The sequence below is a fragment of the Garra rufa genome, chromosome 20 (assembly GCF_049309525.1).
Source record: "Garra rufa chromosome 20, GarRuf1.0, whole genome shotgun sequence".
NCBI lineage: Eukaryota > Metazoa > Chordata > Actinopteri > Cypriniformes > Cyprinidae > Garra > Garra rufa.
This window is the reverse complement of record NC_133380.1, coordinates 305,286-331,165: the sequence shown is the minus strand read 5'-3', so window position 1 is coordinate 331,165 and position 25,880 is coordinate 305,286. Positions and strand designations below refer to the sequence as shown.

At 35.6% G+C, this 25,880-nt stretch overlaps 3 protein-coding genes across 4 annotated transcripts in view; 2 read left to right on the top strand and 1 right to left on the bottom strand.

Moving 5' to 3' along the window:
• The first annotated feature begins 532 nt into the window (after positions 1-532).
• On the top strand, positions 533-10,863 carry LOC141294038 (serine/threonine-protein kinase RIO1-like). The gene is made up of 17 exons (XM_073826115.1): positions 533-709; positions 1,069-1,294; positions 1,436-1,526; positions 1,654-1,723; positions 2,553-2,595; positions 2,694-2,786; positions 3,849-3,961; positions 4,050-4,130; positions 4,214-4,300; positions 4,424-4,561; positions 4,678-4,781; positions 4,860-4,966; positions 5,127-5,192; positions 9,440-9,559; positions 9,648-9,701; positions 9,964-10,104; positions 10,189-10,863. The coding sequence occupies exons 1-17, from the start codon at positions 660-662 to the stop codon at positions 10,297-10,299; spliced, it is 1,695 nt and encodes a 564-aa protein (XP_073682216.1). The 5' UTR covers positions 533-659; the 3' UTR covers positions 10,300-10,863.
• LOC141294037 (LIM zinc-binding domain-containing Nebulette-like) lies at positions 10,298-15,525 on the bottom strand. Its single transcript, XM_073826114.1, has 7 exons — positions 15,295-15,525; positions 15,097-15,191; positions 14,863-14,947; positions 13,761-13,868; positions 12,157-12,334; positions 11,898-12,016; positions 10,298-11,787 (listed from the first exon to the last, which is right to left on the bottom strand). Exons 1-7 carry the CDS (start codon positions 15,361-15,363, stop codon positions 11,611-11,613), a joined length of 831 nt encoding a protein of 276 aa, XP_073682215.1. The 5' UTR covers positions 15,364-15,525; the 3' UTR covers positions 10,298-11,610.
• Positions 15,526-19,158: 3,633 nt separating this feature from the next.
• LOC141293912 (phosphatidylinositol 5-phosphate 4-kinase type-2 alpha-like) overlaps positions 19,159-25,880 on the top strand; it is a 29,778-nt gene continuing 23,056 nt past the window's right edge. For both annotated transcript variants that reach the window (XM_073825985.1, XM_073825984.1), the window contains exon 1: positions 19,159-19,978. In XM_073825985.1, the coding sequence (XP_073682086.1) occupies positions 19,835-19,978 (144 nt within the window). In that variant the 5' untranslated portion in view covers positions 19,159-19,834. The remainder of the gene's footprint in view (positions 19,979-25,880) is intronic.

The window sequence follows — 25,880 nt, the reverse complement described above, 5'->3', positions numbered from 1 at the left end:
AAATACTGAAAAAGTATCACAGGTTCCAAAAAAAGCAGCACAACTTTTTCCAGTATTGATAATAAATATTAGCATATTAGAATTATATTTGAAGGATCACGTGACACTTAAGAGTGCAGTAATGATGCTAAAATTCAGTTTTGATCACACAAATAAATTAGATTCTGATGTATATTAAAATAGAAAAACATTATTTACGTCGTAATAATGTTTCACAATATTTCATTTTTTCCTGTATTTTTGGTATCAGCTTTGAAGAGCATACGAAACTTCTTTAAAAAAAAAACTTTTCAGCGGCAATGTACATACACACCACACACATAGATACAAACATAACAACAACAACAACCCCTGCTGAATTCAATTTTGTCTTCATTTGATATTAACATTATATCTTTATGAAGTACAATAATCCACGAATGATTAGATTTAAAACCGATGTATAATTTGGCGTTACGAGTTCTCTCTTTGAGCCTTCACAGCACCCTTACCCACATTGCCGGAAGTGAGAGTACTCCGGTGTGCGTGCGTGCGTGCGTGCGTGCTGCTGGTACGTAAACGTGTTTTGACAGTATTTGGCCGGTTCCTTTACATTTTGTCTTTTGTTGAGATATATTTTAAGGATTCTGGCTTTTTCGGGTTAAAAATAGAGCACCGCAATGTATCAGGTTGTACCAGGGCAGTTTGATGACGCGGACGAGCCGGGAAGGTATGAAACTTCATTAACTTAAATTAATAAAGGCATATAGTGAGTCATATTACAGGGCTCAAAGCTTATGAAAAACAGAAATATACTGGTATATTTACATTGGTTGTGATCATGATTTATTAGACATTAATAATGAATTATATACACATCAAAATAGTATGTATAGCACTCATCTATAATAGAGAAAATACATAATAGATCAGTAATGTGTAACTTATACTGTATGGTAGCTGTATGTTTATTTTGACAGGATATGTTTCATATTTTCAGAGAGGCAAACTGGAATTATTGAGTCATTTGAATAAACTTACAATTAACAAATTTTAAGTGATGTTGTTTACAAAATGTGTATTTCACAGTGAGCCTGAAATCAGTCATGTCCCTGACAAGCCCTCACTGGAAAACATACTCCATGAAGTTACTTTACAATCCTTCGAAAATAATAAGCAAGGTGAAAATGAGGAGGACTGTGATTATGATTATGATGAGGAAGAGGATGATGACGATGAATGGGACTGGAATGAATCTGGAGGAGGAGACTTCACAAAGCGCTACACGGCAATAAGGACTGGGTGTAATCCACAGGTATTTATTACATATAAGTATCGTGACCGCAAGGCCAATGAATACCATTGCTGACAACAAACCTGGAGTTTCTAGAAATTTGTTTAGCTTCATTTATGGTATGTTGAATTATTTGCATGTTCTTTGTTTCTTTTCCACCAGGCTAATCGTCAAAGTTCTAATAATAAGTCTTTAAAAATGTCCACTCCGTCAGACAAGGTCCTGAGGAAATATGAAAACAAAATAAACCTTGGTAAGCTTGTTATTTAACTACAAATCAAATTAAGAAAATGTGACTAAAGCTGTATGTATGTACTACAAACGTAATCTAGTTAAAATACATTGTTTTATTCTCTTTCTGAATTATCTGTGTTTTACAGATAAACTGAGCTATGCTGATTCTGTGATCAATAAAGTCACTGTGATGCAAAAGCAGAGGGAAGCAGACACGTATGTAATTTTATTTTAGTATTATTTATATAGTTTGAATTAGATTTTCTGTATACACTACCAGTCAAACGTTTTTAGAAAGTAGGATTTGTTGTTTTTTAAAGAAGTCTCTTTTCTATTTTATCCAAAGTACAGCAAAAACGCTAACATTTTGAAATATTTTTACTATTTAAAACGGTTTTCTATTTGAATGTATTTTAAAATGTGATTTATTCCTGTGATAAAGCTAAATTTTCAGCATTATTACTCTTCAGTCTTCAGTGTCACATGATCCTTCAGAAATCATTCCAATATACCAATTAGCCGAAGCTGAAGATCAGAATATTAGAATTATTTCTGATGGATCATGTGACTGATGCTAAAAACTCTTTGAAATCACAGCAACAAATTACACTTTAAAATATATTTAAATAAAAAACATAAATTTTTAACAGTCAAAATGTTTTTAAAAAAGTACTGTTTTTGCTGTGATTTCTTTTGAAAACATTAAAAATCTTACTGTTCGAAAGTTTTTTACTAGTAATGTATATTTATTTTAATTTACATTTTAGCTTCAGTAATTTTAATATGTGCTTTTGTCATTTTATTTATTGATTTATTTAGCTTTCATTTATTTGCATTTTAGTTTTAGTAATTAAAAGAAAACTAAATATGTGTGCTTTCTGGCAACTAACTAAAATATAACAAGTTTTTCATATAATGTTTACATTTTATTTTTTTAAATAAATATAATTGTATTTTTAGTTACTAGTAACAGCGCAACAGACATGATTTTAATTCAGGTTTAAGTTTTTAATCTTAATTTTTTGTTGTTGTTGTTTTTTTGCAGTTTTCGAGTTAAGGACAAATCAGACAGAGCTACTGTTGAACAGGTGTGTTTGTTTAAGCTTTATTTGTGATGATTTCACTTGAGCACCAGTGTTGTAACTGATGCTGTATTCATATATGATATTTTAATATGACTATACAGGTTTTGGACCCCCGTACACGTATGATTCTGTTTAAAATGCTCAGCAGAGGCGTCTTTTCAGAGATCAATGGCTGTATCAGCACAGGCAAAGAGGCAAGTTTGTTTTAGTGTCATTGATATATTTATTAGTTTTAGTTCATGTATTCTTTTAGTTATATTAGCACTTCAGGTTGAAAATGAGAAATGTTGAAGGTAAAATAAAATACAATTAAGTTTTTTTTATATATTATTGGTTAACTATTTAAACCCTGGTTTGTTTGGCTGAATAGAAAAAAATATGGATATATTTTGGGTATACTTGAGATCTTCTTAAAGGTTGTATCAGCGATTTCTAGCCTAAAACATAAAGTGTCAATTTCAGCTGACCTTTCTTCACGATCCGCTCGCTGCCTGCCCCATAAAATGTCTGTGAAAAAACCGCGTCTCTCTGGTCAGCCTAGGGTCCGAGATATGCCAAAAAAACAATCGGCACTACCAACCTTTCCACAGATAAACAAACAGTGTTCCAACCAATCAGCGTCAGGGGTTTGGTGTTGTGGACTTTCCTACTGGTGCAGGGATGTGAGGGAGGCGGAGCGAAAGTGACACTGAATTTGACACTTTATGTTTCAGGCTAGAAATCGCTGATACAACCTTTAAAGGAGTAGTTCACTTCCGGAACAAAAATGTACAGTTAATGTAGTCACCCCCTTATCTTCCAAGATGTTCATGTCTTTCTTTCTTCGGTCGTAAAGAAGTTATGTTTTTGAGGAAAACATTTCAGGATTTCTCTCCATATAGTGGACTTCTATGGTGCCCCCGAGTTTGAACTTCCAAAATGCAGTTTAAATGCAGCTTCAAAAGTCAAGGAATAAGGGTCTTATCTAGCGAAACAATTTTCTAAAAAGATTTACAATTTATATACTTTTTAACCTCAAACACTCCTCCATTATGGAAGGAATTCTGAAATGTTTTCGTCAAAAAATATAATTTCTTCACAACTGAAGAAAAAAGGCATGAGCATCTTTGATGACAAGGGGGTGAGTACATTATCTGTACTTTTTTTTTCTGGAAGTGAACTACTCCTTTAACTAGGAAGTAATGTTAATGTTGCTTTTTAATTTTTTTCTTCTGCTATTCTATTTTTATATTTCTTTCCTGCATTTTGTACCACAGGCAAATGTCTACCATGCAACTACAGCAAAAGGAGAAAGCAGAGCCATCAAAATATACAAAACATCAATTCTACTATTCAAAGACAGAGATAAATATGTCAGTGGGGAATTCAGGTAAGACTTTGTTCAGACATTCAGTCCTATTTAACCTTATTGATATGTGCCTATAAACACTCAATTTCTATGTTTAAATACAATTTAGGTTCCGCCATGGCTATTGCAAGGGCAATCCTAGAAAAATGGTGCGCACTTGGGCTGAGAAGGAAATGAGAAACTTGATCAGGTGAGTTTTTTGACGACTTTATTTTTCTGTAACAAACATTTTATGATGATTTTTGTCTCTAATGTTGTTCCATTTATGTCAAGACTACAGACTGCACAGATTCCAAGTCCAGAGCCAATCATGTTGCGGAGTCACGTCCTCGTCATGAGCTTCATTGGTCGAGATGACATGTACGTGGGCATTTATGGTCACCATCTATATATGAACAAATACGTCTCAGCTTGAGTTTTCAACAAATTCCTAAATGATACTTCAGACTTTTTTTTAAGTGATCTCTTTGGTGTGTTCCTCAGGGCTGCCCCTCTGTTAAAGAACGCTGTCCTGTCCGAATCCAAAGCCAGGGAACTCTACCTACAGGTCATCCAGAACATGAGAATAATGTACAAAGATGCTCGTCTGGTCCATGCTGACCTTAGCGAGTTCAATATGCTGTAAGATGACATTTTATAATACACTTAAGGTTTTTAATGTTTATTGATATTCACATGTGCTGTGACCAGTGGAAAGTGTAGAAAAAAATTAAGCATTGCTGTGTTCTGGTGTGCAGGTATAATAACGGAGATGCCTATATTATTGACGTCTCTCAGTCTGTTGAACACGATCACCCTCATGCTTTAGAATTTCTTCGCAAAGATTGCACCAATGTCAATGGTAAGTATGTGGAGCCTAGAGTAAGTTGGCAATGATGTTTCTTTTGATGTAATATATTTATTTTTTTTGTTCCATCAGACTTTTTCCAGAAACATAATGTAGCTGTTATGACTGTGCGTGAACTCTTTGAGTTCATCACAGACCCCTCCATCACAAGTGACAACATTAATCAGTACCTTGACAAGGTCTGTGAGTAACAGTGATGTATCATTGTTAGTTTAAATGACGGGCTGTTTTTCTTGTGTTTTTTTTTATACATTCTGTCAAGCTTGATGTGATTGGGTACATACATTTGTTGCCGTGTTTGATGTAGTTTGACTAAATATGTTTGTGGTTTACCTGCAGGCGATGGAGATAGCGTCTGAAAGAACTGCAGAGGAACGATCCAATCAGGGCAAAGTTGATGAGGAGGTGCATTCTTTTTTTAACATTTCTCAACAGTCATATATTGCTCTTTGTGAGCACTTGTGTAGGGTAAAAGTCAATATTATTATTGGTAATTAAATTTAAAACTATTAGATTATTTATTATTAATTGAAATAAGACTGGAATTAAATCTAAATATTAGATTAAAACCTTGAACTTGACAGATTTCAACTAGACAACAAAAATTAGAAATTTTGGCAACTATCCTGATAATTTACTCACCCCTATGTCATCCAAGATGTTCATGTCTTTCTAATTTGAAAATAAATTTATATTTTAATATATGTTAATGTGCGAAAAAAGTCAAACACCCTATACAAAAAACGTTAAATAACGATGTTGAAGTTGGAGGAGAAAATGAGATGGCATTTTTTACCTTACCTTTTTGAACCGAAGTACACGGATGAAGAACCAATTCTTTTTAAAAAATGACAATTCGTTTAGCTAGATAAGACCCTTATTCCTCTACTGGGATTGTATAGAGCCCTTTGAAACTGCAATTTTGGACCTTTAACCCACTGATCCCCATTTAAAGGTTGTATCAGCGATTTCTAGCCTAAAACATAAAGTGTCAAATTCAGCTGATCTTTCATCACGATCCGCTCGCTGCCTGCCCCATAAATTGTCTGTGAAAAAACCGCGTCTCTCTGGTCAGCCTAGGGTCCGAGATATGCCAAAAAAACAAACCGTGTTCCAACCAATCAGCGTCAGGGGGTTCGTGTTGTGGACTTTCCTACTGGTGCAGGGATGTGAGGGAGGCGGAGCGAAAGTCCACAACACCAAACCCCTGACGCTGATTGGTTGGAACATTGTTTGTTTATGTGTGGAAAGGTTGGTAGTGCCGATTGTTTTTTTGGCATATCTCTTTTTGGCATAGTGTGATCAACAGAACCAATATTTGTTCATATTTTTTTAATATTTCCAAAATTATTCAAAAATAATGATTTTTTTACTTAAAAAATTAGATGCCTACTCTCAGATAAATGAGGCCCACAATTAATTAGATGCAAATAGAAATATAAAACCAGTCCTAATTGACAGAAAACAAGTTGACAAAAAGATTGAATCCAAGATTGGGTGAAAATGTGGTTAAATGAGTGATTTTGTACAAAATGACAAAGAGTCACACTTGTGGTGTTCCTGGTCAAAAATGACGAGCCTACACAAAATATCTTATAAATCACTTGTTATGCTATATTATCACCCAAAATTGGATTCAATCTTTTTGTCAACTTGTTTTCTTGTTTTCTTCATTTTCAAACGGTTTAATTGTAGGAGTCATTTATCCGAGCTCCTGGTCATTGAAAGTGAATGGGGGAGACTGAAAATTAGAGAAAAATTTAGTTGTCAGGAGCATGTTTATCATGTTCACATATGTATATGTGTGCTTGCAGGCATAGAGCCATTGGACATGTGCATGCATGGATACATGTATGCCACGCACGCACGCACGCACGCACGCACGCACGCACGCACACACACACACACACACACACACAAACTATTTTCTGAAAGAAACATTCTTTTTCACAGTGATACATTTTTTTTATCTAATATCCATTCATCAATCTGACATTACCACATTCGAACACACACTCACACACCTAAAATCACACTCACGCACAAACTGGCTGTGACTGCAGTGACCCTGCTTCAAAAGAATCTCTCTTTCATGTTCTTGTTTCATCACACCTTCCAGACAAAATATTATGACATTTTGTTTTGGAACTGTGATGTTCTCATTTTTTTTACTTAAAAAAATTACATGCCTACTCTCAGATAAATGAGGCCCACAATTAATTGGATGCAAATAGAAATATAAAACCAGTCCTAGTTGACAGAAAACAAGTTGACAAAAAGATTGAATCCAAGATTGGGTGAAAATGTGGTTAAATGAGTAATTTATAAGCTATTTTTTATAGGCCTGTCATTTTTGACAGGGAACACCACAAGTGTGACTATGTGCCATTTTTTTTACAAAATAAAAGTTTTTCAAAACAAACTTCCTGGTGAACCATTAAAGTAGACTAGTGTGATCAACAGAACCAATATTTGTTCATATTTTTTTAATATTTCCAAAATTATTCAAAAATAATGATTTTTTTACTTAAAAAATTAGATGCCTACTCTCAGATAAATGAGGCCCACAATTAATTAGATGCAAATAGAAATATAAAACCAGTCCTAATTGACAGAAAACAAGTTGACAAAAAGATTGAATCCAAGATTGGGTGAAAATGTGGTTAAATGAGTGATTTATAAGCTATTTTTTATAGGCCTGTCATTTTTGACCGGGAACACCATAGGTGTAATAGGATTTTGAACACCACATGAGGGTTAATTAATACAAATATCAACACAACAATTACTAAAACAAAAATGAAAACAAAAAAATTTAAAAAAACAAAGCTAATTCAATGTATTAATACTATTTAATAGTATAGAAATAATACAAAAATAACATTGGTGAACACATGCTAATATTGTAATGATTGTATGATTTTTTTATTTTATTTTAAGAAATCATATAAATACAAATAGATTTTTTTTTAAATCCATATATGTGACCACAAAACCAGTTATAAAGTAAATACTGAGAAAATCATCTTTAAAGTTGTCCAAATAAAGTTCTCAGCAATGCATACAGTTGGGAAAATAATTATTTGATCCCCTGCTGATTTTTTTTTTTATATTTGCCCACTGAAAAAGAAATGATCAGTGTATAATTTTAATGGTAGGTTAATTTGAACACTGAGAGAGGGAATAGCAACAGAAAAATCTAGAAAATGCATTTTAAAAAAGTTATAAATTGATTTGCATTTTAATGAGTGAAAAAAGTATTTGATCCCCTATCAATCAGCAAGATTTCTGGCTCCCAGGTGTCTTTTATACAGGAGCTGAGATTAGGGAGCATTGTTTAAAGACACCTGTCCACAGCAATCAATTAATCAGATTCCAAACTCTCCACCATGGCCAAGAGCAAACAGTTGGTGTGATTATTCGCAAATGGAAGAAACACAAAACAACTGTCAGTCTTCCTCTGTCTGGGGCTCCATGCAAGATCTCACCTTCAATGATCATGAGAATAGTGAGGAATCAGCCCAGAACTACACAGGAGGATCTTGTCAATGATCTCAAGGCAGCTGGGACTATAGTCACCAAGAAAACAATTGGTACACTACGCCATGAAGGACTGAAATCCCAAGGTCCCCCTGCTCAAGACGGCACATGTACAGGTCTGTCTGAAGTTTACTATTGAACATCTGAATGATTCAGAGGAGAACTGGGTCAAAGTGTTGTGGTCAGATGAGATCAAAATCAAGTTCTTTGGCATCAACTCAACTCACCGTGTTTGGATGAGGAGGAATGCTGCCTATGACCCAAAGAACACCATCCCCACCCAATAACATGGAGGTGGAAACATTATGCTTTGAGGGTGTTTTTCTGCTAAGGGGATATGACAACTGCACTGCATCAAAGGGATGAATCTTGGGTGAAAACCTTCTTTCCTCATTGAAAATGGGTCATGGATGGGTATTCCAGCATGACAATGGCCCAAAACATACAGCCTAGCCAGTCTCCAGACCTTGATCCCATAGAAAATCTGTGGAGGGGGCTAAAAGTTTGAGTTGCCAAACGTCAGCCTCGAAACCTTAACGACTTGGAGAGGATCTGCAAAGAGGAGTGGGACAAAATCCCTCCTGAGATGTGTGCAAACCTACTGGCCAACTACTAGAAACATCTGACCTGAGTCATGTTTTGCGAAGAGGTCAAAAACTTATTTCACTCATTAAAATGCTAATAAATTTTTTTGAATTGTGTTTTTCTGGATTTTTTTGTTGTTATTCTGTCTCTCTTTGTTCAAACAAACCTATCATTAAAATTATAGACTGATCATTTCTTTTTCAGTGGGCAAACATACAAAATTAGCAGGGGATCAAAGAATTATTTTCCCCACTATATTACCAATCAAAAATTAAGTTTTGATATATTTATGGTGGGAAATTTACAAAATATCTTCATGGAACATGATCTTTACTTAATACTCTAATGATTTTAGGCTTAAAAAATTTTTTGACCCAAACAATGTATTGTTGGCCATTGCTACAAATATACCTGTGCTAATTATGATGAGTTTTGTGGTCCACATGTAGTACAGCAGTCATGAAACTTGAAGTTATTGTTGTGGGAATCCTGTCTAACAATTTACTCCTAAATCTGTCTTAAAACAGGTGTTTAAGAGAGCCTACATTCCACGCACACTTAATGAAGTCACCCAATATGAGAGGGATGTGGACACAATGTTGAAGAAAAAGGAGGAGGGTTCTTCTGAAGATACAAACACTAACAACGTACATCTCGCCTCCCTAAATAAAAAATAATGAACTAATGCTCTGAGAACTATTAGCAGTGGTTAAAATGATCTGTTTTCCATTACAGATTCTCTACCAAACAGTGACAGGCCTCAGGAAAGACCTTTCTGGTGTGCAAACGGTGAGGAGAACGCTGTTTTTGTTTTTAAGAAGACCATTTGGTGCATTAATGATTAAGCGCTAGGTTTAAGACACCTTATGTGGCCAAGACTTTGTTTTTGCTATTAAAGCACCCACTAGGTCCCTTTGGAATTCTCTTTGCCTACATGGCATGTGGGAGGATTAAGGCAGAGAATATAAACAACAGCCGTTGCCAAACTCAAGCGTAATGACTATGAGAAATCAGATTAAAAATGCTGTTGCTGAATTTTTTTATTTGACAGGTACCCTCGATACTGGAAAACTCCACGAAGGATGATAGTTCAAGCTCTGAGGGAGAAGAGGAGGATGAAGATGAGAAGTCAGAAGGGGAAGACACACAGGAGGGTGGCAGCAACACTGAGGAAGCACAAGTGGACAAAAAGGTACCTAATGCAAACAGAAAATGTTGCTACCAGATGAATTGTGTTTGTGGGTTGTGAGAATAAGTTGCTGTTTCTGTCTTTCAGGAAAGAAAGAAATTGGCTAAAGAAGCTCAGAGGGAAAAAAGAAAAAATAAAGTGCCAAAGCATGTGAAAAAGCGTAAGGACAGGGTTGCCAAGACGAAGAAAGGAAGATGAATATGGTTGAGATGAAGGTGAACTGAGATAATAGCAGAAATGCTACTTGGCTGATGGTACCAGTACTGAAGCTGGGAACTTTTGCTGATGAAATATCCCTTAAAGGTGCAGTTCACCCAAAAATGACAGTTCTGTCATTAATTACTCACCCTCATGTCGTTCCAAACCTGATATATTTTGATGAAATTCGAGAGCTTTCTGACACTGCATAGACAGCAATGCAACTGACATGTTTAAGGCCCCGAAAGTAAGTAAGGACATCGATAAACTAGTCAATGTGACATCAGTGTTTCAACCGTAGTTTTATAAAGCTATGATAAGTCACAGAAGTTACAAAAATGTTCAAAAGTATCTTAATATCTTAATTTGTGTTTCTAAGGTGAATAAAGAAGGTCTTACTGGTTTGGAACGACATGAGGTTGAGTATGTAATGACAGAATTTTCATTTTTGACTGAACTATCCCTTTAACAATTATGAAAATGCCTTTTATTAGCATTGTGAAAATGTTTTTGAAATGTTTATTAAAAGTATTCTTTTTAATAAACTTAACCTTTTTCTGATCATACTGCTTGAATAGTGGTTAAAATATAAATCAATTTTTGTGGTAGTGGAACATTTAATTTACATTGCCGAACAGTTTACACAAATATTCATGTTTTACAATGCAGCATGCTGTTAAAAATAATGCTCTCTTTCATATAATCCTCTATACATCTTGTACATTTAACATTTATGTCAAAGTAAATACCATGTTGGTACAAAACTGGTTATTATATAACATACACTAACTTTCCAAAAGTTTGGCAAAATTGTTTAAATGTTTTTGAAGTCTCTTATGCCCACCAAGGCTGCATTTATTTGATAAAAATACAGTAAAATCATTACTCCAGTCTTTAGTGTCACATGATCCTTGAGAAATCATGCTAATATGCAGATTTGCTGCTCAAGAAACATTTATTTTTATCTTCTTTTTTTTAATTAGTAGAAATTTTAAAAGATCACATTTATTTTAAATAGAAATGTTTTACAACATTGTAAATATCTTTACTGTCACTTTTGATCAAATTAATTCATCCTTGCTGAATAAAAGTGTTAATTAAAAAAAAAAAAGAAATAAATTACAGACGCCAAACTTTTGAACATTAGTGTACATTCACTTACACTGGACGTTCAGAGTAACAAAATGAGAAATGCTAAACATTATAAACACTTACAAAGTGGGACAATTCGCACTATTAAAATAGAGCTGTACCTGTAACCATTCAAATATGGTGTTTCATTTGAGGCTCAGTCTGAGAGATGTAGGACAACTAGCGAATGCCCTCTACATAATTAGCAGGCAGCATACCCGACCTCCCTGTCCGCTGTACCGTTCCATACATCCAGCCTTCGTCGATCGGCTGCACGTTCTGAATGATGTCACCATCCCGGAATGACACCTCATCGTAGTCCTGCGCCGTGTAGTCATACAAGGCCCTGTACATAGTCTGGTGACCATGTATTTGTGCATTAAAAGTAAGTATTTTACATACCTGAATACATTTTAATCAAAAAGAGTGTACATGCTATGTAATACCCTAGAAAAAGCAGGACTCACCATGCTCACGTGTTGTGACCTCAGCTGCATTGACTTCAGTGAATGCATGCTGGTCTGATGCATGTAGCTGTGCGCATGGCTGTGGCCACTGGGATAGTACGCACCAGGGAGAACAGGTGCTAAAACAACAATTATCAAGAGTAATATTTTGCTTATGGTTGTGAGTTTGAGATTTTGATTTATGTTACTGATTTTGTTGTACTTTTCCCTTTTTTAGGGTTCACTACCAGGTGTGAGTGTCTCACATTAAAGAACTTACCCACAATGACACCAGGTCTTCGATCCATCTCCATAATGTACTGATGGACACCCTTGTGTGTGCTGTTCCCCACCGTCTCATGGTTAGGCGTCATCTGAGCTCGTACCAGGTACGTGCTGCGCGCTCCCTGAGTGACCCCTTGCAAACCTGACACCTCAAAATCCTTATGGTACTTTGCCTGCAAGAATGAGATGCCATCTGTTTCATGCAAATTTAAGTGTTATGTATTCAGTTGCAATCGAAATCATTCAACCCCCCCAGAGACTGCAGTACTTTACAAATACAAGCTTTTTGTGAAGATCCAAGACAGATTACTAGTATAATAAAAGTGATAATGTTAGTATACTGTATAGCATAATATTTTTGAGTTGTAGTTTTTAATAACACAGCTATGTCATAATTATTCAACCCCTGTTCAACACTGCTGTTTTTTAGTCACTTAGTTGTATGGTGGGGAGCAAAATTGTCTTAAAGCACATTTAAGCCTTTAGGAACTCTGCTAGAAAACAGAATTAGCTTGAGCTGTTACACATACATACAGTTAGCCCATGCATGTGCTGAAGTTTGAGTAGCTAATATGAGTCAAGAGAGCTCTCACAAAAGCTATAGAGAAGAAATCATTTTATTACCTTTGAATGTCTAAGGCTATATGAAGATTTTCAAGAGATTGAAAGTTCCTAGATACACATCTGGTAGCCTTATTCCTTAACTTAAAATGTGTTGTACCAGAAAACGTTTGAGGGTGTTAACCAGAACAACAAAGCACAATATCATAAAATGTTTGAACAGAACAACTGAGGAAAAACCTGCAATGTACAGTCAAAGACTTTCAAGATGACCCGACGAAAGGTGGAAAAACATTTCAGTGCAGAGTAGAAGATGAACACAAGACAAGCATGGCTTTCATGTTGGGGCATCTTGCTGAATGCCACTCTTGACCAAGAAGAACATGAAATGCTGACTTGTATATGCTCAAATTTATTTAGATAGACCTGTGGAGTTATGGAGGAATGTTTTATGAAGCGATGTGACTTATAAGCAGAAGAACACCATCTCCCTTGTCAAACATTGAGGTGGGCTAGTCCTGTTACGAGGGTGTTTTACTGTTACAGGAAGTGGAAATCATGACTGTATGAAGGTCATCATGGATTCTTTGAAGTATCAGGCCATTTTGGCAAGAATTGTGATGCCTTTGTTGCAAAGACTAAAGCTGATGATCAATGGACTTTCCTGCAGGACAGACATCCCAAAGTATATCCAAAGCTACTAAGCTTGACAGAAGCTTCTAAGAACTTCCAAGCAGCATTTATTGGTGGTTTTAAAGAATAAAAGATTTGGCAACAAATTGGACTTTTGGGGGTTGAATAATTTTGGACATGAACATTTAGAGCCAATTTGATTTTTTATTTTTTTTCATTATTCATCAACTTATATTCTCAATCACTCAAATGTGCATTAATAAACTTTGTTGTTGAATTGTTTTCACAAAATTTTGTTCTCTGCAGCAAAATGTCTTAAAGGTCAAGGGGGTTGAATCATTTTGATTGCAAATGTACTTTTTTTCCCCGTTTGGCTACATTAGTTTTCTGCATTTTCCTGCATACATTACTGATCTGATCCTGGGCCTTCCTCAGTCTCTGTAGCTCTGGTGTATCCAAGACAAATTTGAGGCCCCGACCCTTGCTCTGTTCAAAATCCTTCCTGTACTTGACCTGAAGAACAAGAAAACCATTTTACCAGGGAGTTTATTGGGTGCAAAATTTACTTTTACATGCATATATAAATGTGCCACCCTACAATTATAAAAATCCATCCATTTTTTTAATCCCCAAAAAACTAAAACAGTCTTAATTATTAAGCGTTTAGACATCATACTGCTCTGCCCCAGCCCAAGAACGCTGACGGACTGTCCCGTATTAGCATATTTCTGCCCTCAGCCAGTTGTCCACTGTCTGCCATTTTCTCCACGCTCGAGCAGCTATAGCGACAACAATGTTGGAGAATGAGCCTATTTCCAAAAAAAGTGGAGTGTTCCTTTAATTTTCTCCCGACTTCAGAGCAACTGAGGACGCAGTAGATTCATTTTGTTTTTGATGGTAACGCACCACCAAAATACACAAAAGAATTATCATTGTTGCAGGCATTTCATAAAGGCCCTAAACAATCATAACAACTTCTGGATGTTCTGGAGTTTTGGATGGTTGCTTTTTCTGATTATCATTTTTTTTTCCAGGTCCCTAACACAAAGTCTGACCAACATTAAATGCAACAGACTAATTTGTAACATAAAATTGTGAATGCAAATACAAAAAAAAAATATTTTCACAGCTTGCTGACCTATCTTTCAGTAAAAATACATTTTCTGTCATAATGCCAAGATTAGGCCGCAGTATGGAATTGGCAGCATCTTTTGGGCTGCCAGGTGGAGACGCTGAGGGGATCGGCCAGGGCACCACGGAGTAGACAGCTGCCTTGCTTTTCTTCATGCTGACCTCAAAGTATCACACCCAGTCCCTCCCTGGCAGCCAAAACACTCATGCGGTTGTAAGCAATTGTCTCATCCCTTTCAATTGCCTCTACCAATAGCAACAAATAACATTATCATACCCTATATAAGCTCCCCTTTAGAATTAGAACAGTACTTTAAAAATATATTTTTATCATGTGTAATAATGGGTACACTACATAGTGAACAAGTGACCTTACCTGACTTTGGAGCTCACTTTGCTGTCTCAGCCGTAGGTTCTCAGGGGTGTCTGTCACAATTGTGAAGGTCTGTTTTGGATAGTGCCTTTTTGGAGAAAGTAAATGAGTCATTTTGGGATTTTGGACTCTACTATATTCATATTTTATCAAATAAATAAACATATAACAACAAATTACTAGTGTATATAAACATACAAGTAATTAACAAACTAGTATTTTTGGGCAATAACATACGCGTTGCAGTAAGGCTTCTTCTCATATCCCTTGTAGTTGTTCATGTTGAGAGTCATTTTGCACACCTCACAATGGAAGCATCCTTTGTGCCAATACTGTAGGATGTAAAGAGATAGAAACTAAACAGTAAGCTCAAAGCGTTATAAGTATTTAAACATGTTTAGTTCTAAGCTTCGGAAGAAAGAGAATATAGCCTACCTTGTCCAGGCAGTTCACTTTCTCTGTTGCGTAGACAATTTTCCCACAGCGGGCACAATGAGGATTCATTTTTAAGCTGTTGCGATGGTCCGGGGAAAACGCATAACTTCTCCAGTTACTCCGATAATCTTGTTGTAAATGTCTGAGATATGTCAGACCTGCTGCAGCATGCGGAGAGTTTATGTCGCAGAGCTTTAAATTCGCGTGGCTCTCGATTGTTTATCAGCGTGCTGCTGCTCTCGCAGTGAGGGAACTGAATCAAAGATGCGTGAGATTTCACCAAACATCACCCGCTGAGACTGTTGGAGCAGCAATCAAACACTGACCGCGGGGATTTGGCTATTCTGTACATGCACAAGGAGCCAAAAAGGGCTAAACAAATCGGTCTAAATAAAGAGTCAGGCTTTGTAAGGTGTGACACATTTTATTTCGTTTTTCTGGTGTTTTGTTACAGGTCTCACAAAATGGTTTGCATGATGTTTGTAATGGTATTTTGGTTTCTTGGACATGTTTTGTGCGTAATTTAGTTTCTCTCGTCATTTATCAAAGCTGGACTAAAGAGACATGAATAACATCTCGCCTGGGTAATCTTTTTTAATTAGGCTAATAGGATGAGTAGCAGTCAGAAGTCGTTAAGAATAATGGCATCATAATGCCTAAAGAGGGCAGTAGAACATCAAAAGATGCACTTTTGAGAGAAATTTAGAAAAACCTTTCTAAATGTAAATTGCTGGTGATGAAGACGGGACGGTATTTCTAATACGGTTGAGGTCAAAAGTTTACATTCACCTTGCAGAATCTGCAAAATGTTAATTATTTTACCAAAATAGGTAGGCTACACTGCCCTCCAAAAGTTTGGAAACACCCCTGGCAAAGTGTGGTTCATCTTTGGGCAATCCTTCAGGAGGCTTGGAGTAATATATCAAGGCAATGTTTGAATAAACTGACTGCTCAGATGCCCAGATTATGCAGAGCTGTAATAGCTGCTAATCGTGGATATTTTGATGAATCATAAAATATGTTTTTGTAGTTTGTGTTGTACCTTATAAGTGCAAAATTATCACAAATTAAAAAGAATTCATGCCAATATTGTCCAAAACCCCACTTTTCTAGAGCTGTTGCAAACTTTTGGTGGGCAGTGCATCTTCTGTAGCTTCTGAAGGGCAGTACTAACTGATATTTACTAACTTACTAACTTGATATTTAGGCCAAATAAAAAAAAATGTACACATCATTGTTCAAAAGTTTATACCCCCCCACCCCCCAGCTTATAATGCATGTTTTTTCCCCTTCTGGAGCATCAGTGAGCGTTTGAACCTTCTGTAATAGTTGCATATGAGTCCCTCAGTTGTCCTCAGTGTGAAGAGATGGATCTCAAAATCATACAGTCATTGTTGAAAAGGGTTCAAATACACAAAAATGCTAAAAAATAAAATAATAATAAAAAAAATTGTGGGACCTTAATGACATTTCTGAAGAACACTGGGCAGTTTAACTGTTCAGGACAAACAAGGGACTCATGAACAACTCTCACCAAAAAAAAAAGAAAAGCTGAGGGTCATTCAGGTAACAATTCAGGTAACTACTATTATTTTCTCTTGTGGACTACATGTCTTTTATGTTAAATATCTTATTCAGGTCAGTATTAAATAAAAAAATAATATGCATTTTGTATGATTACAAACGTAAGTAAAAAGTGCTTTGTCGATGTAAAGGTGTGCTCAGGTTTGTGTGTGTGGTTGAGGTATACTCTACGTAATGGGGGCAAAATGTCACAAGTATTGCAATATCCAAAACCGTTGTCCTTTTGGGACATTTTTGGTCCCAATGAGTAAACAAGTTTATAAATCATCCAAAATTAATCTGTAAATCTAAAAATGCAGAAAGATTCCTGTGAGGGCTAGGGTTAGGGTAAAGCGATAGAATATACAGTTGGTACATTAGAAAAACCATTACATCTCTGCAATATCCCCATAAAACATTGAAACCCAAAGTGTGTGTGTGTGTGTGTGTGTGTGTGTGTGTGTGTGTGTGTGTGTGTGTGTGTGTGTGTGTGTGTGTGTGTGTGTGTGTGTGTGTGTGTGTGTGTGTAGTGTTGGGAAGGTTACTTTATAAAATGTAATAGGTTACAGATTACAAGTTACCCTATTTAAAATGTAATATAGTGTAACTATTTCAATTACTTTATTAATGTAACTGATTATATCTGATTAGTTTTTGATTACTTTTCTAAATTTCTAATAAATGTTTTCAACTGTTAACCATTTTCAAACATTTAAAGCAGGTAGGGTTAACCTTACTGTAGTACTTAACACTTTCCAAATCCCTCAACACTTTAATTAATTTAATTTTAATAATTTAATTTTAAAGTACATCCACCACAAAATCAGACTTTAGCACTTCTTTTTACTTTGAGATCGTTCTGAGGTTAAATACAGATTCAAATTCATAAGATATAGTTTAATAGCTATGATACTGTTTTAGAAAACAAATATTTGCATAGCTGTGACAGGAAACACTGGCATATAAAACTGCCTTGGAAAAAAAAAACAGCAAATCTTAAAAATATATACATAAACCCAAATATGAAATAAAACATTCAGAAACATTGGTGTCTCATATTTGTATTGTATGTGGGTGTGTGAAAATATTCAGATGTAACTGCCTGCTGTTCTTCAGAAAAATTCTTCAGGTCCCACAAATTCTTTGGTTTTTCAGCATTTTTGTGTATTTGAACCCTTTCCAACAATGACTGTATGATTATAAGATCTATCTTTTCACACTGAGGACAACTGAGAAACTCATATGCAACTATTACAGAAGGTTTAAACACTCACTGATGCTCCAGAAGGAAACGCGATGCATTACATTAAATTTGAATTTGAAGATCAGGGTAAATGTAACTTATTTTGTCTTCTGGAAAACATGTAAATATCTTCTGTAGCTTCTGAAGGGAAGTACTAATTGAAAAAAAAAAATTATTTATTAAAAAAAATGTAGGCTACACATCTTCATTCTGTTCAAAAGTTTACGCCCCTGGCTCTATTACTCCCCAACACTGTGTGTAATGTTGCATCATTTTTACCTAAGAGGTTATACTAGCAATGTGAAGCATCATACAATATTAAAAGTCTTGATTTTTTACTAATGTCGTTGCAAAAACATATTCATCATCAGGTTAATTTATTCTCTAAGCAAAAGTGTTAAATAACAAGATTAGCAAGATGTGATCTTAAAATGCCTGCCCCCATGAGGCGACCCACTAGATGTAAAACTTTTATTAGAATACTGATATGCCTGGAGTCTTCATCTGATCTATTCTCAAAAGTGCTATTAATATATATATAAATATATAAAATGTAGGTCTAAAGATAAAATAAATACAACTTAAAAAAGAGTGGATAATGAGTGCAGTTAAAAAAATATATACTCTAGGCTGAATTTTTATTAAATGTGGTCTTCCTAACATTTCTGTGCATAAAACACAAGCTATCCCAGAAAAGATAACATGCATATTAGAATAACAATAATTGTGATTATCCACCTACGCTGTTTACGCCGCAGGTACGTGGTAGCATATAGAAATAATTAGTGTTACGTCCTCGGCGACATCTCCTCTGTGTGGGCTCAGGTTTAGACTCCAGCCTATGTCTTATATTTTTTTTTAACGTCTGAAAGGCTTATAATTACTGGTAAAACCAAAACCGAGATGAGTGAACCAATAGGACTACTTGGATTTCATCATGCTGTAGTCGTATCTACCCGATAGTGGCGCCAGGCCAATAGCCGTACGTGAAACGCAAGATTTATGTGTCAACGTGCTGAACTGAGCTAAAGCAGAGCTGTCAGAGAGGCAGTAAAGCCTGATCCAGCTGCAGCATACAGACGCAGTGGATGGGCTCAGATGCCCGGTCTTCGCCAGGGGTTGACTTCAACAGGACAGCAGTTGTTTCCTTTTAGTATTTCGCCGGTTTTTAGTTAGTTACGTTCGCATTGAAAGATTCGTAAGCGGTCGTACCATAAATAACGTTTTTTGACATGATTTATTTTAAATGAGGCGACACACCTTTCTATAGCGGGGTGGTGAACAATCTCTGCATTCTGAATCTGTGCATCTGTTTACTTTTTGTTATATTTCACGTTTAGCCTCATGATGGACACGGATGCCATTCGTTTGAGCTTCTGGGATGCTTTGCCCGGCGAGCTTCAGATTTAACGTTAGTTTGCAAAGCTGTGTGTGTGAATGAGCTGGTAGCGCACACATCCAGCCAACTGTAACCTTCAAGCTAACGTCAATGACAGCTAGCAGTTAGCTGGTGGGAGTTGGTGGATAGCGGGATTTCTGAGAGTTTCCCATCGTTCGTCAGCTGCGCGTTTGCAGAGGGATGCATGAACGCGATGCACTAAATAACGAAAGGGACAAATTGCATGTCGAGATCCGGCGGGGCGCTGCTGCTGATTCCGAACAGCTTGTGTCAAGACATCGCCATAGTGCCACGCTCAGAGAGGGATTTCATTCATCCGAGCCTGCTCGCTAAACATGGCCTCTGCAGCCAGCAGCCTTGCTGCATCCATCGCCAGCAAAACCAAAACCAAGAAGAAACATTTCGTGTCTCAGAAGGTGAAGCTGTTTAGGGCCAGCGATCCGTTGCTCAGCGTCTTGATGTGGGGAGTCAACCACTCGGTAAGGGCTACGGTTTCTTACAGGTTTATAACAGTGTGAGCGGATTGAAGGCACGTGTGACACTTTTCTTGCGGCTTCTTGATCCCTAGTTAAACTGGCATGTACGTCATTCTACGACTCGAAACATCAGATGCATTTGTCCACAAGCGACAATGTTGCGGGGTACACGAATCAATAGGCTACATATGTCGAGACATGGGACAAAACATGCCACACAACTTCAGTTTCAATCATTTATATGTATTATATTCAAATGGAAGAACAAAAAGCCAAAATATGCATTACTAATGTTGTGTCTTAGTGAAGATACATTATATAGTTATTCTTAAAATCAGAATACATTTCTTATGTTCTTTATAAATATATATTTTATTTTGTATTTCTTCCTATCTCTTAAAATCAAATCCAGCCTTTATTCTGAAGGTCCTCTTTACATTTTTCACCTGTTATGAGTTCCCAACATCTACGAATTCTGTTATAATTGTGCTTACATTTTATGTCTCACAGGTATATGTTTACCCCTGTCATTCAAATAGTAAAGAAATTGTTTGAGATTTTTAGAGAACTTAATTCGTTTTAAGTTAGTGTTAAACCCAGCAAAACAAAATGGCTACTGTCATATGTGTGATATGCAGAATGATTGTTCCTTTAACACGTTACATTTTTCTGATCTGATGGTGGTGAAGATTCAACAGATGGTGCTGCAAATCAGTTTGAAAGCATCCTGTGGTGTCAGTTGATTAATTCTTTGACATGAATGCTTGATATGTAAATATTTCTATTTCATTTGACACATTATTTATGTTTCTCGTGGTGTTGATCCATATGGAGCAATAGGCGAGGAAAAATATGGAAGAAGCGGGAGATTACAGACAAATGTAGGGGAATAATTCTGATTAATCTGACAGATTAATCCAAAATAATTTCTTGAAAAATAAATGATTGTTTATCAGTTTTGTGGCATGTTTTGTCCCAGTACTCAAGAATCAGTGACATGATTGTGTCAGCAAGCAAAGTGTTCAGATGAGAGGCTTTGGCACTCAGTCGTGATTGTTGAATGACTAACTATACAGGCTGCTGTGCAGACAGCATTTAGATTCTTCATCCATTCCCAGCACTTAATGCCCACAAGAATGCACTTTTATTTCTGAGTTACCTAGTGAACTCATTATACATAGATATTTATATTTATGTCGTTTTCTATTCTCTTATTTCTCATCATTAATTGTAAGAAAAAAATGTGCCATTTGATGAACACCAACTACTAAATATGGACTAAATATGTGTGTGTGTGTGTGTGTGTGTGTGTGTGTGTGTGTGTGTGTGTGTGTGTGTGTGTGTGTGTGTGTGTGTTTTAACCTGAAACAACATGATATGTTTAAAGAGTGCTTCTCCTATGGGAATGGAAGATTTCCAGGTATCTGACAAACGTTTAATTGGTCTCCCGGGAATCTGAACACCAGTGTCTGGGAGCGTCATGCTGCTCTCGTGATGCACATGGATGAGAGGGAGAATGCATGAAAACATTTTCTAGACCATTTTCTAAGGCTGCACAAAATATTTAAACCATTTAAAAATCATAATAGAGTATGCTATACGGTGTTTAACAATGCGTTATCAATTGGCCATATTGGTGGCACTGAACAGAATGTGCAAATTTTGCTGATAATTGCTGCTGCAAATGTTCAATTATTGTCATGTTTTGGGCTGTGCTAATCGGTCGGACCAGGAAAAACCAACTGGTTGGCCAAACTGAACCATGATTTCCAGGGCAAAAATCTTGTTTTTATCATTTCCAGTCAGACAGGTGAAATATTAGTCTAATATCTTAATTAATACTGCTAGTACATATCTTTACCACCTATTAATTGTAGTTTGTCAAAATATTGTGCCCTTTCCTTCTTACTAAGTCCTTCTCTATATGATTTAGCAGCTTCCACATGTTTTTTGCAGTGGTTTAGACAGAATAAATTAGCAGAACAGCGTATTCGGTAGTACATTAACCATGCAATCAATGCTGCTGTTTACATCTGTGACGTAAGTGCAAACCCTCTATTGTGAATTCTCAAAGGCAGTGATTAAATTAATAAATACAGTCGCTGTGGGGTTTAATATGCAATTTATTTATTTGCGTGTAGGTTACGAGCATCTCAGACCGGCTCCGTTCACAGTAAATGCTGCTCCACACAAACAGTTATCATTTAAATGTTATATGTGTATTTTTAGTCATTTTAAAGTTTATTGTTCACTTTAGTCTATTTTTATTAGCACAACAATGATCTGGTTACTTGATTAGTCATTGGAATAATTGACCAATTACTCGATTACCAAAATAATCTTTAGTGACAGCCCTAGCTGAGATAAAGAATATTAATTTAAAGCATTATTACAGTACAATCGAATCAAGTGACAATAGCTGGGTTTCCATCCATGTTGCGATTTTAACTTGTTCGCAAAATTCACATAAAACATTTGCAAATAAGCACCGTTTCCATCCATGAGTCAAAGAGAACAAAATCGTCACTTCCTGATAAGCAGGCACTATATATCAGCAAGAAAAGTAGGAGAAGCCACTGAATATAATAATTTTCATATATCGTAAATGACTTGCCCCAAAGACCAAGCAGAAAAAATGAAATAAATGCAGTCATTGCTTTCGGAGGGGAATGCTGCAGCTGCAGTTTGGAACACAGTCGTGTAAGACAGTTCTGGGAGGTAATTTTACAGAAATACTTCGACAGACTTTGCTCAGGCATTTTAGAATGACCAAAACAACATTTCAGATGCTATTGAACAAGATTAGTCCACTGGTTAGTCAGGTTTTGCCATCCCACATTGCAAAGTTGCATGATTTTTTTTATTCAAAATTTGCCATTTCCATCACTCGTTTTTGCTGCAATACTTCAAAATGCGCATAAAAACAAGATTATGAAAACATGGCTAATGTCACATTATCCAGAAAACGATAACTGTTGAAAATGCTATCTAAATGTCAAAATTGCTTGTTTTGTAGGCCACATAATTCATCCCCAAACAAGATCCTTATATAGGACTCATGAAGATCCTGATATATTAAAATTTTTAGGACACTACGCTGGACTAATTATCTTTAAACTATCTTGCAACATCCAGTGTTTAAGGTCAAACCGTTTCAGGCTATATTTTTAGAGTGACTTCATGCTTACTAACTCGTGTGCTGTAGTATATGAGTCTCTGACAGAATGTTTAAGTGTAACAGAGTGAAATCTGGTGAAAGAGTTGCATCATCTGTCAAACAAAATAATGTTTGGTCCCATTTTAGGAAGAAATACTTTACAAATGCAGCTACTCTGTGTATCCTAAGCGGACATAGCAAAACACAAGCCAGCTTTTTCCTTTCATCCCGGTTTTGAAATGGAGAGGTTGTTTGAATGGCCTTTTGATTTATTTTTTCATCGGGCCCAGAGGCTGGCTGTAAAAAGTAAATATGTGCAGTTTATTTCCATTAGATTTAACATTTAAAAATACTTCCATTGTTGTAGCCTAATGTAGTCAGACTGATTCGATTATATTAAGACTTGAATGAAACAAATTTTATATATGGTAGAAGACATAAAATGTCCATTTTTTCATGAACTCTATCTTTTTGTGTAGAATCGCATCACTAAACCCCAAGGCGAATCAGTGTTGCCCGCAGGTTTATCCTCTCAGACATCATTAGCACATTCTCCCCATCTTCGTGTTTTACTTTATTGGCTCTATATGACAATGAGATCTTTTGACCTCATAAATGTAGTGTTCAGGAGTATCGCCTATGGGTTTCTCCTATTTTTATCATTTAGGCCAATAGAGCCCCTCCCTTCAGCACATATAGCAACACCGTCTTGCGTATGCTTGATGCCAGTCTATGTCTTTCATACTTCTTTAAGATTCATCTCTTCTCTCATCTAATCCACACCCCTCCTTCTTCCTCTTCCCATTTTTTGATGTTTTATCCTCTCATTGAGCACTGACTCAGTTGAGCTTTTTCATGTAGATTACGTAAGGGTCTCTGAGGTATAACTTAAATCTGAGGTGAAGGAGATAAAGGCCTTTTCCATTGTGGCAGTATCTTCCCTAATGGCCAGATTGAGAAATTGCCTTAACTAGAGCCCGAAAACCCCTCCATACACACTCAGCCAGCCTCTTTTCACAGCACATAAGGAACGACAGTGTCTGTTGCCCTTGATGTGAATTTGTAGTAGCGCTGTGTTATGTAAAGCAGGTGATAAGCCGTATGTGCTGACAGATATTAGTCTGCTGAGAAAACAGGCTCTTGTAATGGAATTATTTTAGCTCTGATTTGAAATGCAATAAAAAGAAGTATGAAATCGCTTGTAACGTTCACGGCGCTCATGTAGAGTGGCTTTCAGAAAACACATGGCCTACTCTGCCAGAAAAGCCTTTGCTTGCTTGCTTGATTAATCTCAATGGCTTTATCCAAATGAAATTGTATGTTGATTATGTAACTGAGTGTAAAGAGGTGGGGGTCAAGAGGCGCTATGCCACATACTATCTAGGCTATATGTGGATGTAATTACATCAACACACTCTCGCTGTACTATTAATATTTATCACGTCACAGTTAATAATATGAAATTTAATTTTATAATTAGCATTACGATTAAAATAATCATGCATACATCATACATTGTGCTTTCAAGTCGAATATCTATATGCTTAATGTTACCTAATATATACAGAGCTGGGTAGTAACTGATTACATGTAATCTGGATTATGTAATCAGATTCCAAAAATTAAGTACTTGTAATTAAAGTAAGTTACATTTTAAAATACTTGTAATCAGACTATAGTTATGTTATTATGGATTACATGATTACATATTATTCACACAATAGCAATAAATTATTCATAATTCATTCTCCCTAAGTGCTTTCTAAATTTTCCTTTCTAAAATAGCCTACCGATTATATACATTCACAAAAATGGTTTCTTTGATGTTGTATTAATGGTCACGTGGCATGTAGTTAAAATTCATCTTTTTTACTGTTTTATTTAATAGTTATTTTAAAACAAAGGCTATAGAAATACCCTTGAAAGGGACTTGTTTTAAAACTATTTATTTTAATTTTAATCTTTTATGATTTGATTAATTGTTAGCTTTTCATTAAACTCACAAACTCTCTACAGTTCCTTTACGAACCCGAGTTTGGGAAACTTTGATGTAATGTAATGTTTAATGCACTTCATGTTGTAAATTACAATAAATGGAACATATTTTCTTACTCTTCGCATTTTTTACAGAATTATGGTACATGATAATCCTATTTAAATCAATGTGATAAACGAGTTAAGTCAAAAGTAATCTAAAAGTAATCCAAAAGTAATCTTATATTACCTAAAACAAAACCAGTCCACAAAACCAGTCATAAGGGTCATTTTTTTTTTATTTTGAAATTTGTACAACATCTGAAAGCTGAATAAATAAGCTTCCCATTGATGTATGGTGTGTTAGGATAGGACAATATTTGTCAGAGAAACAACTATTTGAAAATCTGCAATTTGAGGGTGCAAAAAATATATAAAGTTATATATAACTTTATAAAGCTATAAAGTTCTCCTAGCAATGCATATTACTAATCAAAAAGTAAGTTTTGACATATTTAAGATAGCAAATTTACAAAATATCTCCATGGAACATGATATATATATATATATATATATATAAAATATTGTATTTAGATTAATATATTTTAATATACTTTTTAAATATTACATACACTACCAGTCAAAAGTTTTTAAACAGCAAGATTTTTAATGTTTATTAAAGAAGTCTCTTTTGCTCACCAAGCCTGCATTTATTTAATGCAAAGTACAGCAAAAACAGTTTATTGTTATGGGAATGTTTTTGCTATTTAAAAT

Bases quoted from the DNA above. Each gene is read 5' to 3' on its own strand.
- LOC141294038 (XM_073826115.1), top strand. From the start codon at position 660: ATGTATCAGGTTGTACCAGGGCAGTTTGATGACGCGGACGAGCCGGGA. The intron at 4,131-4,213 runs GTGAGTTTTTTG...ATTTATGTCAAG, and splicing joins GAAATGAGAAACTTGATCAG to ACTACAGACTGCACAGATTC. The intron at 4,782-4,859 runs GTAAGTATGTGG...TTGTTCCATCAG, and splicing joins AGATTGCACCAATGTCAATG to ACTTTTTCCAGAAACATAAT.
- LOC141294037 (XM_073826114.1), bottom strand. From the start codon at position 15,363: ATGAATCCTCATTGTGCCCGCTGTGGGAAAATTGTCTACGCAACAGAG. The intron at 14,948-15,096 runs GTATGTTATTGC...TTCTCCAAAAAG, and splicing joins AAGAAGCCTTACTGCAACGC to GCACTATCCAAAACAGACCT. The intron at 11,788-11,897 runs GTGAGTCCTGCT...CATGGTCACCAG, and splicing joins GGTCACAACACGTGAGCATG to ACTATGTACAGGGCCTTGTA.